The 12,218-nt window shown below is 45.3% G+C and overlaps 1 protein-coding gene and 1 long non-coding RNA gene across 2 annotated transcripts; one reads left to right on the top strand and one right to left on the bottom strand.

The window, feature by feature from the left end:
- The first annotated feature begins 1,491 nt into the window (after nt 1-1,491).
- ndufb8 (NADH:ubiquinone oxidoreductase subunit B8) lies at nt 1,492-10,330 on the top strand. The gene is given in 6 exon segments (XM_065022992.1): nt 1,492-1,617; nt 1,619-1,637; nt 2,038-2,164; nt 2,517-2,616; nt 8,714-8,869; nt 10,162-10,330. Coding segments are annotated over 6 exon segments (606 nt in total). The 5' UTR covers nt 1,492-1,506; the 3' UTR covers nt 10,255-10,330.
- LOC135573648 (uncharacterized) lies at nt 8,735-10,167 on the bottom strand. Its single transcript, XR_010464804.1, has 2 exons — nt 10,055-10,167; nt 8,735-8,926 (listed from the first exon to the last, which is right to left on the bottom strand). It is a non-coding gene; the product is annotated as an uncharacterized LOC135573648 (long non-coding RNA).
- Nucleotides 10,331-12,218: the final 1,888 nt, after the last annotated feature.

Below are 12,218 nucleotides of genomic sequence, written 5' to 3'. Positions count from 1 at the left end.
TTGGCGTCACGTGTAAAAACAGGGACACGTCCTCCAGTAGCTCAGAGATGGAACCTGAGAGTGAGGTTGAATTAACTGCGGTGGCAGGTGGTGTGGTTAGGGAGCTTGGCGTCATGTGTAAAAACAGGGACACGTCCTCCAGTAGCTCAGAGATGGAACCTGAGAGTGAGGTTGAATTAACTGCGGTGGCAGGTGGTGTGGTGAGGGAGCTTGGCGTCACGTGTAAAAACAGGGACAACGTCCTCCAGTAGCTCAGAGATGGAACCTGAGAGGGAGGTTGAATTAACTGCGGTGGATGTGAACCTAAAAACAGGGACACGTCCTCCAGTAGCTCAGAGATGGAACCTGAGAGGTTGAATTAACTGCGGTGGCAGGTGGTGTGGTGAGGGAGCTTGGCGTCATGTGTAAAAACAGGGACACGTCCTCCAGTAGCTCAGAGATGGAACCTGAGAGTGAGGTTGAATTAACTGCGGTGGCAGGTGGTGTGGTGAGGGAGCTTGGCGTCACGTGTAAAAACAGGGACACGTCCTCCAGTAGCTCAGAGATGGAACCTGAGAGGGAGGTTGAATTAACTGCGGTGGCAGGTGGTGTGGTGAGGGAGCTTGGCGTCATGTGTGAGGGAAGCGTCATGTGTTAAAACAGGGACACGTCCTCCAGTAGCTCAGAGATGGAACCTGAGAGTGAGGTTGAATTAACTGCGGTGGCAGGTGGTGTGGTGAGGGAGCTTGGCGTCACGTGTAAAAACAGGGACACGTCCTCCAGTAGCTCAGAGATGGAACCTGAGAGTGAGGTTGAATTAACTGCGGTGGCAGGTGGTGTGGTGAGGGAGCTTGGCGTCATGTGTAAAAACAGGGACACGTCCTCCAGTAGCTCAGAGATGGAACCTGAGAGTGAGGTTGAATTAACTGTGGTGGCAGGTGGTGTGGTGAGGGAGCTTGGCGTCGTGTGTAAAAACAGGGACACGTCCTCCAGTAGCTCAGAGATGGAACCTGAGAGGGAGGAGGCAGTATGGGGAGGACCGCCGAGTTTGAATAAAGTTGAATCTGGTCCAGTAGGAGTGACATTTTTGGAGAAAGTGGACGCTTGCCTTTTGGCGGATCCATTTGTATTTCCGGGGTGGGTGAGAAAGGATTAAAGAAACTAGTAGTGGACTTGTGATATTTTTGTGTGTCTCTTCTGATCAGAAGGAGCAGGCGCTCCGTGTCACGCAACTTGAGTCAAGATTTGTTTTTTGCTTTGCTCTTAGGAACAGGACACCATTGAAAGGAGTGATTTCTCGGGTAGCGTTAAGTGTGGAGATGGAGCGATTGAAGATTCCTGGTGTTTGTGACGCCCGCCGTGTAGGTATGCTGTGACTGGCTTCACCCTCCAGTACAGTAGATGGCGGTGTATGCACCTACAAGTTGGATGCAATCCACCAACCAAATCCCAAAGAAGAAGAAGCGAAGAGAAAAAAAAGAAAAGAAAAAAACAAACATTGGATTTCCGGAAGTTGTCACCGGACGCATGCGTATTTCACTGTTCAATGTCACCGCAACAATTGAACATGGCTGCCGTGGGTTTCAGAAATTGGGCTCGAGCTCTTTCCAAGGGGAAACAGCCAGGCTTCTCTGCGCTTTTCTCCCAAGTCAGAGCAGGTTGGTTCATGGATCTTTATCGATATCGTTGAACAAATGCAAAAATGCCTGCATCACGTTGGAATGGAAGTTAGAACATGCCAGGCAAAGTGTCGCTAACCTTGAGCTAGTCTACAACAGAGCTGCATCTCGTTCAGGGGTTTACTAACGTTAGTAAAAGCTGCATTCACTATTATGTAGCTAACTGTCTACGATCAAATATTAGGCTAGATCCCATACACGGTTACCTGGCCAACCAACTTTACTGTCTTTGGATAACTTGTGCAAGTAGCTACGCTAGGTATATATATATTAAAGCAATTCCAAACGTTACTCTCAAACGGATAGTTAGCTAACAATCACACTGGTTGATCATGGGGATAAATGGTACTGTATTAACTTCTTTCCAAATGTTGTATAGCCTCTGGACCTTCCAAGGGCATGCTGCCAGGGCCATACCCCCAAACGCCCGAGGAGAGAGCAGCTGCAGCGAAGAAGTACAACATGAGGGTGGAGGATTATGAACCAATCCCGGATAATGGCGAGGGGTAAGGAAGCGGGGTACCGTGGATAAGGAAGGACACACATGCCATTGTTTTCCTGTCATCTATACACCACCCCATTACAGCAGGAGCTATGTTGCTTTGCCAGACAACTAGCAAATTGATTTGGTAATTCAACCTGTGGGTTGAACTCACTGAAATGACTGAGGCTCTGCATCCCAAACGGTAAACAATTCCCTACATAGTGCACTAGTTTTGACCAGAGCCCTATGGGATGCACTATATATAAGGTATGAGAACAAATATTGGACAGCAATGGGAGTTTTAATGTTTCAGGATATGTGCATTACCTAAGGTTATTCACCTACACACTTGTTTCCCTGTTGTGTTTCTGTAGGTATGGAGACTACCCACAATTACCAGACAGATCCCAGCATGAGAGAGACCCCTGGTATTCCTGGGACCATCCAGACCTGAGGAGGAACTGGGGAGAGCCGGTAAGATAGAGGAGGAACTGGGGGGAGACGGTAAGATAGAGGAGGAACTGGGGGAGACGGTAAGATAGAGGAGGAACTGGGGGAGACGGGGGGAGACGGTAAGATAGAGGAGGAAGGACGGTAAGATAGAGGAGGACGGTAAGATAGAGGAGGAACTGGGGGGGAGACGGTAAGATAGAGGAGGAACTGGGGGGGGGGAGGAACGGTAAGATAGAGGAGGAACTGGGGGAGACGGTAAGATAGAGGAGGAACTGGGGGGGAGACGGTAAGATAGAGGAGGAACTGGGGGGGAGACGGTAAGATAGAGGAGGAACTGGGGGGGAGACTGTAAGATAGAGGAGGAACTGGGGGGGAGACGGTAAGATAGAGGAGGAACTGGGGGGGGAGACGGTAAGATAGACGTGGGGTATATTTCTACATACAGGATCAGATCTCACTCTACTTACACTGAACAAAAATATAAATGCAACATGTAAAATGTTGGTTTCATGAGCTGAAATAAAATATCACAGAAATGTTTCATATGCACGATAAGTGGATTTCCTTCCAATTTTGATAGTTTTGTTTGCATCCCTGTCAGGGAGCATTCCTTCTTTTCCAAGATAATCCATCCACCTGACAGGTGTGGCATATCAAGAAGCTGATTAAACAGCATGATCATTACAAAGGTGCACCTTGTGCTGGGGACAATAAAAGGCCACTAAAATGTAAAGTATTGTCACACAACACAATGCCACAGATGTCTCAATTTTTGAGGGAGTGTGCAGTTGGTATGCTGACTGCAGGAATGTCCACCAGTGTTATGTTAATTTCTCTACCATAAGCCGATTCAACGTGATTTTAGTTAATTTTGCAGTACTTCCAACTGGGCTCACAACCGCAGACCACGTGTAACCACGCAAGCCCAGGACCTCCACATTCGGCCTCTTCACCTGCGGGATCGTCTGAGACCAGCCACCCGTACAGCTGATGAAACTGTGGGTTTGCACAAACAAAGAATTTCTGCACAAGCTGTCAGAAACCGTCTCAGGGAAGCTCATCTTCGTGCTTGTTGTCCTCAACAGGGTCTTGACCTGACTGCAGTTTGGTGTCGTAACTGACTTCAGTGGGCAGATGGCCACTGGGAAAGAGGGGGAGGTGTGCTCTTCACGGGTGAATATCGGTTTCAACTGTACCGGGCAGATGTATGTGTATGGCGTTGTGTGGGCGAGCGGTTTTTTGTTGTGAACAGAGTGCCCCATGGTGTGGTTATAGTATAGGCAGGCAGGCAGGCATAAGCTACGGACAATGAACACAATTGCATTTAATCAGTGGCCATTTTGAATGCACAGAGACACCGTGATGCAATCCTGAGGTCCGTTGTTGTGCTCTTCATCTGCTGCCATCACCTCATGTTTCAACATGATAATGCACAGCCCCGTGTTACTACAAGGATCTGTACACAATCCCTGGAGGCTGAAAATGTCCCAGTTCTTCCATTGCCTGCATACTCACCAGACATGTCACCCGTTGAGCATGTTTGGGATGCTCTGGATCCACGTCTACAACAGTGTTCCAGTTCCCGCCAATATCCAGCAACTTTGCACAGCCATTGAAGAGGAGTGAGACAACATTCCACATGGCAAGTCAACAGCCTGATCAACTCTATGTGAAGGAGATGTGTCGTGCTGCATGAGGCAAGTGGTGGTCACACCAGATACTGACTGGTTTTCTGATCCACACTCCAACCTTTTTGTTGGTAAAGGCGTTTGTGACCAACAGATGCATATCTGTATTCCCAGTCATTTGAAATCCATAGATCAGGGCCTAATGAATTCATTTCAATGACAGATTACCTCATGAATTGTAACTCAGTGAAATCTTTGCATGTTTGGTTTATTTCTTTTTCAGTGTATATTAAAAAATAAAAGCCATCTGCCTACAAGTATCGTGACTACACAACTGACTAATAAGACTATATATTAGGTCTGGGACAATACCAGTATCCCGATACTTGTTTAGTATCGTGACTACACAACTGACTAATAAGACTATATATTAGGTCTGGGACAATACCAGTATCCCGATACTTGTTTAGTATCGTGACTACACAACTGACCACTAAGACTATATATTAGGTCTGGGACAATACCAGTATCCCGATACTTGTTTAGTATCGTGACTACAACTGACCACTGAGACTATATATTAGGTCTGGGACAATACCAGTATCCCGATACTTGTTTAGTATCGTGACTACACAACTGACCACTGAGACTATATATTAGGTCTGGGACAATACCAGTATCCCGATACTTGTTTAGTATCGTGACTACACAACTGACTAAAGTTTGTTCCACCATTGGGGGGCCAGAGCAGCGAACAGTTTTGACTGGGCTGCGCGGGAACTGTACTTCCTCAGTGGTAGGGAGGCGAGCAGGCCAGAGGTGGATGAACGCAGTGCCCTTGTTTGGGTGTAGGGCCTGATCAGAGCCTGGAGGTACTGAGGTGCCGTTCCCCTCACAGCTCCGTAGGCAAGCACCATTGTCTTGTAGCGGATGCGAGCTTCAACTGGAAGCCAGTGGAGAGAGCGGAGGAGCGGGGTGACGGAGAGAACTTGGGAAGGTTGAACACCAGATGGGCTGCGGCGTTCTGGATGAGTTGTAGGGGTTTAATGGCACAGGCAGGGAGCCCAGCCAACAGCGAGTTGCAGTAATCCAGACGGGAGATGACAAGTGCCTGGATTAGGACCTGCGCTGCTTCCTGTGTGAGGCAGGGTCGTACTCTGCGGATGTTGTAGAGCATGAACCTACAAGAACGGGCCACCGCCTTGATGTTAGTTGAGAACGACAGGGTGTTGTCCAGGATCACGCCAAGGTTCTTAGCGCTCTGGGAGGAGGACACAATGGAGTTGTCAACCGTGATGGCGAGATCATGGAACGGGCAGTCCTTCCCCGGGAGGAAGAGCAGCTCCGTCTTGCCGAGGTTCAGCTTGAGGTGGTGATCCGTCATCCACACTGATATGTCTGCCAGACATGCAGAGATGCGATTCGCCACCTGGTCATCAGAAGGGGAAAGGAGAAGATTAATTGTGTGTCGTCTGCATAGCAATGATAGGAGAGACCATGTGAGGTTATGACAGAGCCAAGTGACTTGGTGTATAGCGAGAATAGGAGAGGGCCTAGAACAGAGCCCTGGGGACGCCAGTGGTGAGAGCGCGTGGTGAGGAGACAGATTCTCGCCACGCCACCTGGTTAGGAGCGACCTGTCAGGTAGGACGCAATCCAAGCGTGGGCCGCGCCGGAGATGCCCAACTCGGAGAGGGTGGAGAGGAGGATCTGATGGTTCACAGTATCGAAGGCAGCCGATAGGTCTAGAAGGATGAGAGCAGAGGAGAGAGAGTTAGCTTTAGCAGTGCGGAGGGCCTCCGTGATACAGAGAAGAGCAGTCTCAGTTGAATGACTAGTCTTGAAACCTGACTGATTTGGATCAAGAAGGTCATTCTGAGAGAGATAGCGGGAGAGCTGGCCAAGGACGGCACGTTCGAGAGTTTTGGAGAGAAAAGAAAGAAGGGATACTGGTCTGTAGTTGTTGACATCGGAGGGATCGAGTGTAGGTTTTTTCAGAAGGGGTGCAACTCTCGCTCTCTTGAAGACAGAAGGGACGTAGCCAGCGGTCAGGGATGAGTTGATGAGCGAGGTGAGGTAAGGGAGAAGGTCTCCGGAAATGGTCTGGAGAAGAGAGGAGGGAATAGGGTCAAGCGGGCAGGTTGTTGGGCGGCCGGCCGTCACAAGACGCGAGATTTCATCTGGAGAGAGAGGGAGAAAGAGGTCAGAGCACAGGGTAGGGCAGTGTGAGCAGAACCAGCGGTGTCGTTTGACTTAGCAAACGAGGATCGGATGTCGTCGACCTTCTTTTCAAAATGGTTGACGAAGTCATCTGCAGAGAGGGAGGAGGATTCAATAAAAAAACTAATAAGACTATATATTAGGTCTGGGACAATACCAGTATCCCGATACTTGTTTAGTATCGTGACTACACAACTGACTAATAAGACTATATATTAGGTCTGGGACAATACCAGTATCCCGATACTTGTTTAGTATCGTGACTACACAACTGACTAATAAGACTATATATTAGGTCTGGGACAATACCAGTATCCCGATACTTGTTTAGTATCGTGACTACACAACTGACTAATAAGACTATATATTAGGTCTGGGACAATACCAGTATCCCGATACTTGTTTAGTATCGTGACTACACAACTGACTAATAAGACTATATATTAGGTCTGGGACAATACCAGTATCCCGATACTTGTTTAGTATCGTGACTACACAACTGACTAATAAGACTATATATTAGGTCTGGGACAATACCAGTATCCCGATACTTGTTTAGTATCGTGACTACACAACTGACTAATAAGACTATATATTAGGTCTGGGACAATACCAGTATCCCGATACTTGTTTAGTATCGTGACTACACAACTGACTAATAAGACTATATATTAGGTCTGGGACAATACCAGTATCCCGATACTTGTTTAGTATCGTGACTACACAACTGACTAATAAGACTATATATTAGGTCTGGGACAATACCAGTATCCCGATACTTGTTTAGTATCGTGACTACACAACTGACTAATAAGACTATATATTAGGTCTGGGACAATACCAGTATCCCGATACTTGTTTAGTATCGTGACTACACAACTGACTAATAAGACTATATATTAGGTCTGGGACAATACCAGTATCCCGATACTTGTTTAGTATCGTGACTACACAACTGACTAATAAGACTATATATTAGGTCTGGGACAATACCAGTATCCCGATACTTGTTTAGTATCGTGACTACACAACTGACTAATAAGACTATATATTAGGTCTGGGACAATACCAGTATCCCGATACTTGTTTAGTATCGCGACAAGAAAACAACACCCAGCGGATTAACTAGTTTAGAAAAACAGCGCTAATGTTGGAAACAAACATGTTACCCAGAGTCACATTTTGTATTTATTTTCCAAGCTATAGCACACAACATTTTACACAAAGCAGGTTTTTATAAAGAACCAAAGAGTTTGAGCTGCTTCGTGTAAATGTTTTGCCATGGGAACATATGACGATACTGGTATCGTTACAGCCGTCCTGTGTATTATTCACAGTGCACCACCTGTTGTTTACTGTAACGTATTGTGTACATTTATGTACGTAGACATTTGAAATGGCAAGAAGTGAATGTGTGTAAGCTACCACTCATTATCTACTCATGTATTTCCCCCCTGACAACGGGTTGCCAGCAGCATACCACCCTGCATACCACTGCTGGCAGCATACCACCCTGCATACCACTGCTGTCAGCATACCACCCTGCATACCACTGCTGTCAGCATACCACCCTGCATACCACTGCTGTCAGCATACCACCCTGCATACCACTGCTGTCAGCATACCACCCTGCATACCACTGCTGTCAGCATACCACCCTGCATACCACTGCTGGCAGCATACCACCCTGCATACCACTGCTGGCAGCATACCACCCTGCATACCACTGCTGGCAGCATACCACCCTGCATACCACTGCTGGCAGCATACCACCCTGCATACCACTGCTGGCTTGCTTCTGAAGCTAAGCAGGGTTGGTCCTGGTCAGTTCCTGGATGGGAGACCAGATGCTGCTGGAAGTGGTGTTGGAGGGCCAGTAGGAGGCACTCTTTCCTCTGGTCTAAAAAATATCCCAATGCCCCAGGGCAGTGATTGGGGACACTGCCCTGTGTAGGGTGCCGTCTTTCGGATGGGACGTTAAACGGGTGTCCTGACTCTCTGAGGTCATTAAAGATCCATTGGCACTTATCGTAAGAGTAGGGGTGTTAACCCCGGTGTCCTGGCTAAATTCCCAATCTGGCCCTCAAACCATCATGGTCACCTAATAATCCCCAGTTTACAATTGGCTCATTCCTTCTCTCCCCTGTAACTATTCCCCAGGTCGTTACTGCAAATGAGAACATGTTCTCAGTCAACTTACCTGGTAAAATAACGGATAAATAAATAAAAATCAAAAAATGGGTTTCGTCTGTTGCATGTTTTCGTTCTAGATCCACTGGGATTTTGACATGTTCATCAGGAATCGAGTGGACACGTCGCCCAGCCCTGTGGCCTGGCACACCATGTGCAAACATCTGTTTGGTTTCGTTGGATTCATGCTGCTGATGTTCTACCTTGGGGAGAAGTTTCCATCTTACCAGCCGGTGGTAAGTATTGCATTGAGCATCAGTCTTTGTCTCCGTTGTAATCGCTGTTGTAACCCCCTAAGATGTCACAGACCAGAAGATAATATAATTATATGTCTTTCCTGTTGTAACCCCCTAAGATGTCACAGACCAGAAGATAATATAATTATATGTCTTTCCTGTTGTAACCCCCTAAGATGTCACAGACCAGAAGATAATATAATTATATGTCTTTCCTGTTGTAACCCCCTAAGATGTCACAGACCAGAAGATAATATAATTATATGTCTTTCCTGTTGTAACCCCCTAAGATGTCACAGACCAGAAGATAATATAATTATATGTCTTTCCTGTTGTAACCCCCTAAGATGTCACAGACCAGAAGATAATATAATTATATGTCTTTCCTGTTGAATTGAAACCCTTTCCCATTTTGGTATCTCAAGACCTCTTTTTACTCTGACGGCAGGGTAGCCTAGTGGTTAGAGTGTTGGACTAGTAACCGGAAGGTTGCAAGTTAGTTAGTTCTTAGTTAAGAACAAATTCTTATTTTCAATAACGGCCTAGGAACAGTGGGTTAACTGCCTTGTTCAGGGGCAGAACGACAGACCTGACCTTGTCAGCTCGGGGTTTGTGCTTCCGGTTCTAGTCCAACACTCTAACCACTAGGCTCTGCCAGAGTAAAAAGAGGTCCTGAACAAGGCAGGGACATATAATTATATTATCTTCTGGTCCCACTGTTCCTATAATTATATTATCTTCTGGTCGTTATTGAAAATAAGAATTTGTTCTTAACTGACTTGCCAAGTTACTTGGCAAGTCAGTTAAGTTTATTTTATTATAAAGGTAAAATAAATAAAACATTTTAAAAAATCTGGATTTGAGAAGGACTTATCCAATAACAGCCTTTGGGTCTACCCCTCATATGTGTCCCGTGGACACTAACATGGGATTTTACAGTTGGAGCAACAGATCTGATCCCTGAATACAGTTTAATGACGGGTGTACACGGACTCGGAGATGATGCTACTGCTGTTAGTGTTTTCATTGGTTTCCTTGCCTTGCTACCAATTCAATAGTGTGAAGACGTGCACATTGGTAACTGAAGTGCATTTATCATATTCCACCATTATTTTGCTCTTTAATTTCCTTATGATATGTTTCTGGTATTTATTGAAGACCATTGGGCACCTCTCACACACTCACCAAACACCTGTTTTTAAAAAGTACAAAGGTCTTCAAATGTCCTCTTCTGTAGGAAAGGTGAATAGAATAGGTACATCCTGTCTGACGCTCCCTGTCCTCTATTCCAGGCACCCAAACAATATCCTTACAGCAACCTGCACCTAGAGAGAGGAGAGGATCCCGAGAAACAACCTGAAGAAGTCAAACATTTTAACATTTAAATATCTGCTTCTCTCTAAATGTGTATATTTCTGTCTAATAAAGAGATATTAGTGTGACTTCAGTCACATTCCTTGATCTTTGACCTCTAGATCTTATTCTTTGGAAAGCTACTCCTTCTAAATCCCTTAAGATTGAATGGCTTTTCAAACTTTAAAACGTGCAGGCAACTCTGGAGTAAGCTGTTTGGGTACAACTTTATAATATCACTTATCTGTGTCGTCGCCTGCTTCCCGTGGCTCTCCTTTCAGAGAGGGAGGGAGAGAGGTAAAGAGAGGGAGGGAGAGAGGTAAAGAGAGGGAGGGAGAGAGGTAAAGAGAGGGAGGGAGAGAGGTAAAGAGAGGGAGGGAGAGGTAAAGAGAGGGAGGGAGAGAGGTAAAGAGAGAGGGAGAGAGGTAAAGAGAGGGAGGGAGAGGTAAAGAGAGGGAGGGAGAGAGGTAAAGAGAGAGAGAGAGAGACAGGTAGAGGTAGAGAGAGGTAAAGAGAGGGAGAGAGACAGAGGTAAAGAGAGAGACAGAGGTAAAGAGAGGGAGAGAGACAGAGGTAAAGAGAGAGAGAGAGACAGAGGTAAAGAGAGAGAGAGAGATATCAGTGGATAGTCCTATAGCCAATTGACATGGTAAATACATGGCTAATTAATTAGGCTACATGGTAAATAGTCAATGACTTGTTTGTGTTTTTAAATGAAGTCCTTTTTATCATAGTGCATTATGGGGCTACGTTATGTTTAATTTAGGGTGACTATCATTAAAAGATACTATCCCACTACTGTAAAACGCTGCGCAAGTGGAGTCGTCATACGTCTGGGTCTTGTCCCCTAATATTTTTTGATTGGGTTTGACAATTAAAAAATACAATGTGAAAACGAGGCCGTTTAGGATATCAAATTATATATTTTTTGTGTGAATGAATTTACTTCTGCCAAATGTTTTTTTCCCTTATTGAAGACCATTCAAAAAGCCTACAAAAAAGGACACGGTTACATCCTTAAATGCTGTGTCACTTTCATAGTGCATACAGTCACTACTACGCTCAATTTCAACTTCTCAACTTCTTTGACTGACATAAGAAGAGTGCCTTCGGAAAGTATTCACACCCCTTAACTTTTCCCACTTTGTTAGACTGCATTTAGATTGTGTCACGAGCCTATAAGCAATGTCCCATAATGTCAGAGAGGAATTATTCATAAAGAGTTATACGTTGCACGGATTCACTCTGTCTGCAGTAATAGGAGTTAACATGGTTTTGTAATGACTACTTCGCCTCTGTACCCCACACATACATACAGTTATCTGTAAGGTCCCTCAGTCAAGCAGGGAATTTCAAGCACAGATTCAAACAGATACCCATCTACCAATAAGTGCAAAGGTCACCTATTGGTAGATGGGTAAAAAAAATAAAAAGCAGACATTTGAATATCCCTTTAAGCATGGAGAAGTAATTAATGACACTTTGGAAGGTGTATCAATACACCCAGTCACTACAAAGATACAGGCCTCCTTCCTTAGGCCGTTGCCGGAGAGGAAGGAAACCACTCAGGGATTTCACCATGAGGTCAATGGAGACTTTAAAACAGAGTTTAATGACTGTGATAAACTGAGGATGGATCTACAACATTGTAGTTACTCCACAATACTAACCTAAATGACAGACTGAAAGGGAAGTCTGTACAGAATAAAAATGTTACAAAAACATGTATCCTGTTTGCAATAAGGCACTAAAGTAAAACAGCAAGGAAATGAACCTTCTGTCCTGAATACAAAGTGTTATGTTTTGCTCAAATCCATCACTGAGTACCACTCTTCATATTTTGCTGCATCATGTTATTATGGGCAATGTTCCCTCAAAGCAATTTCGGCACTAAAAAAATGTCAGGCCTGCTGAGAGCAAACTTGAATGTTGTGAACATTCTATGTAACTTCGAGCACATGTTTACTGTGAACACTTGAGGCTTTACCCACTTTAA

Source organism: Oncorhynchus nerka, linkage group LG10 (assembly GCF_034236695.1).
Source record: "Oncorhynchus nerka isolate Pitt River linkage group LG10, Oner_Uvic_2.0, whole genome shotgun sequence".
Lineage (NCBI taxonomy): Eukaryota > Metazoa > Chordata > Actinopteri > Salmoniformes > Salmonidae > Oncorhynchus > Oncorhynchus nerka.
This window is presented reverse-complemented; position numbering and strand designations above follow the sequence as displayed.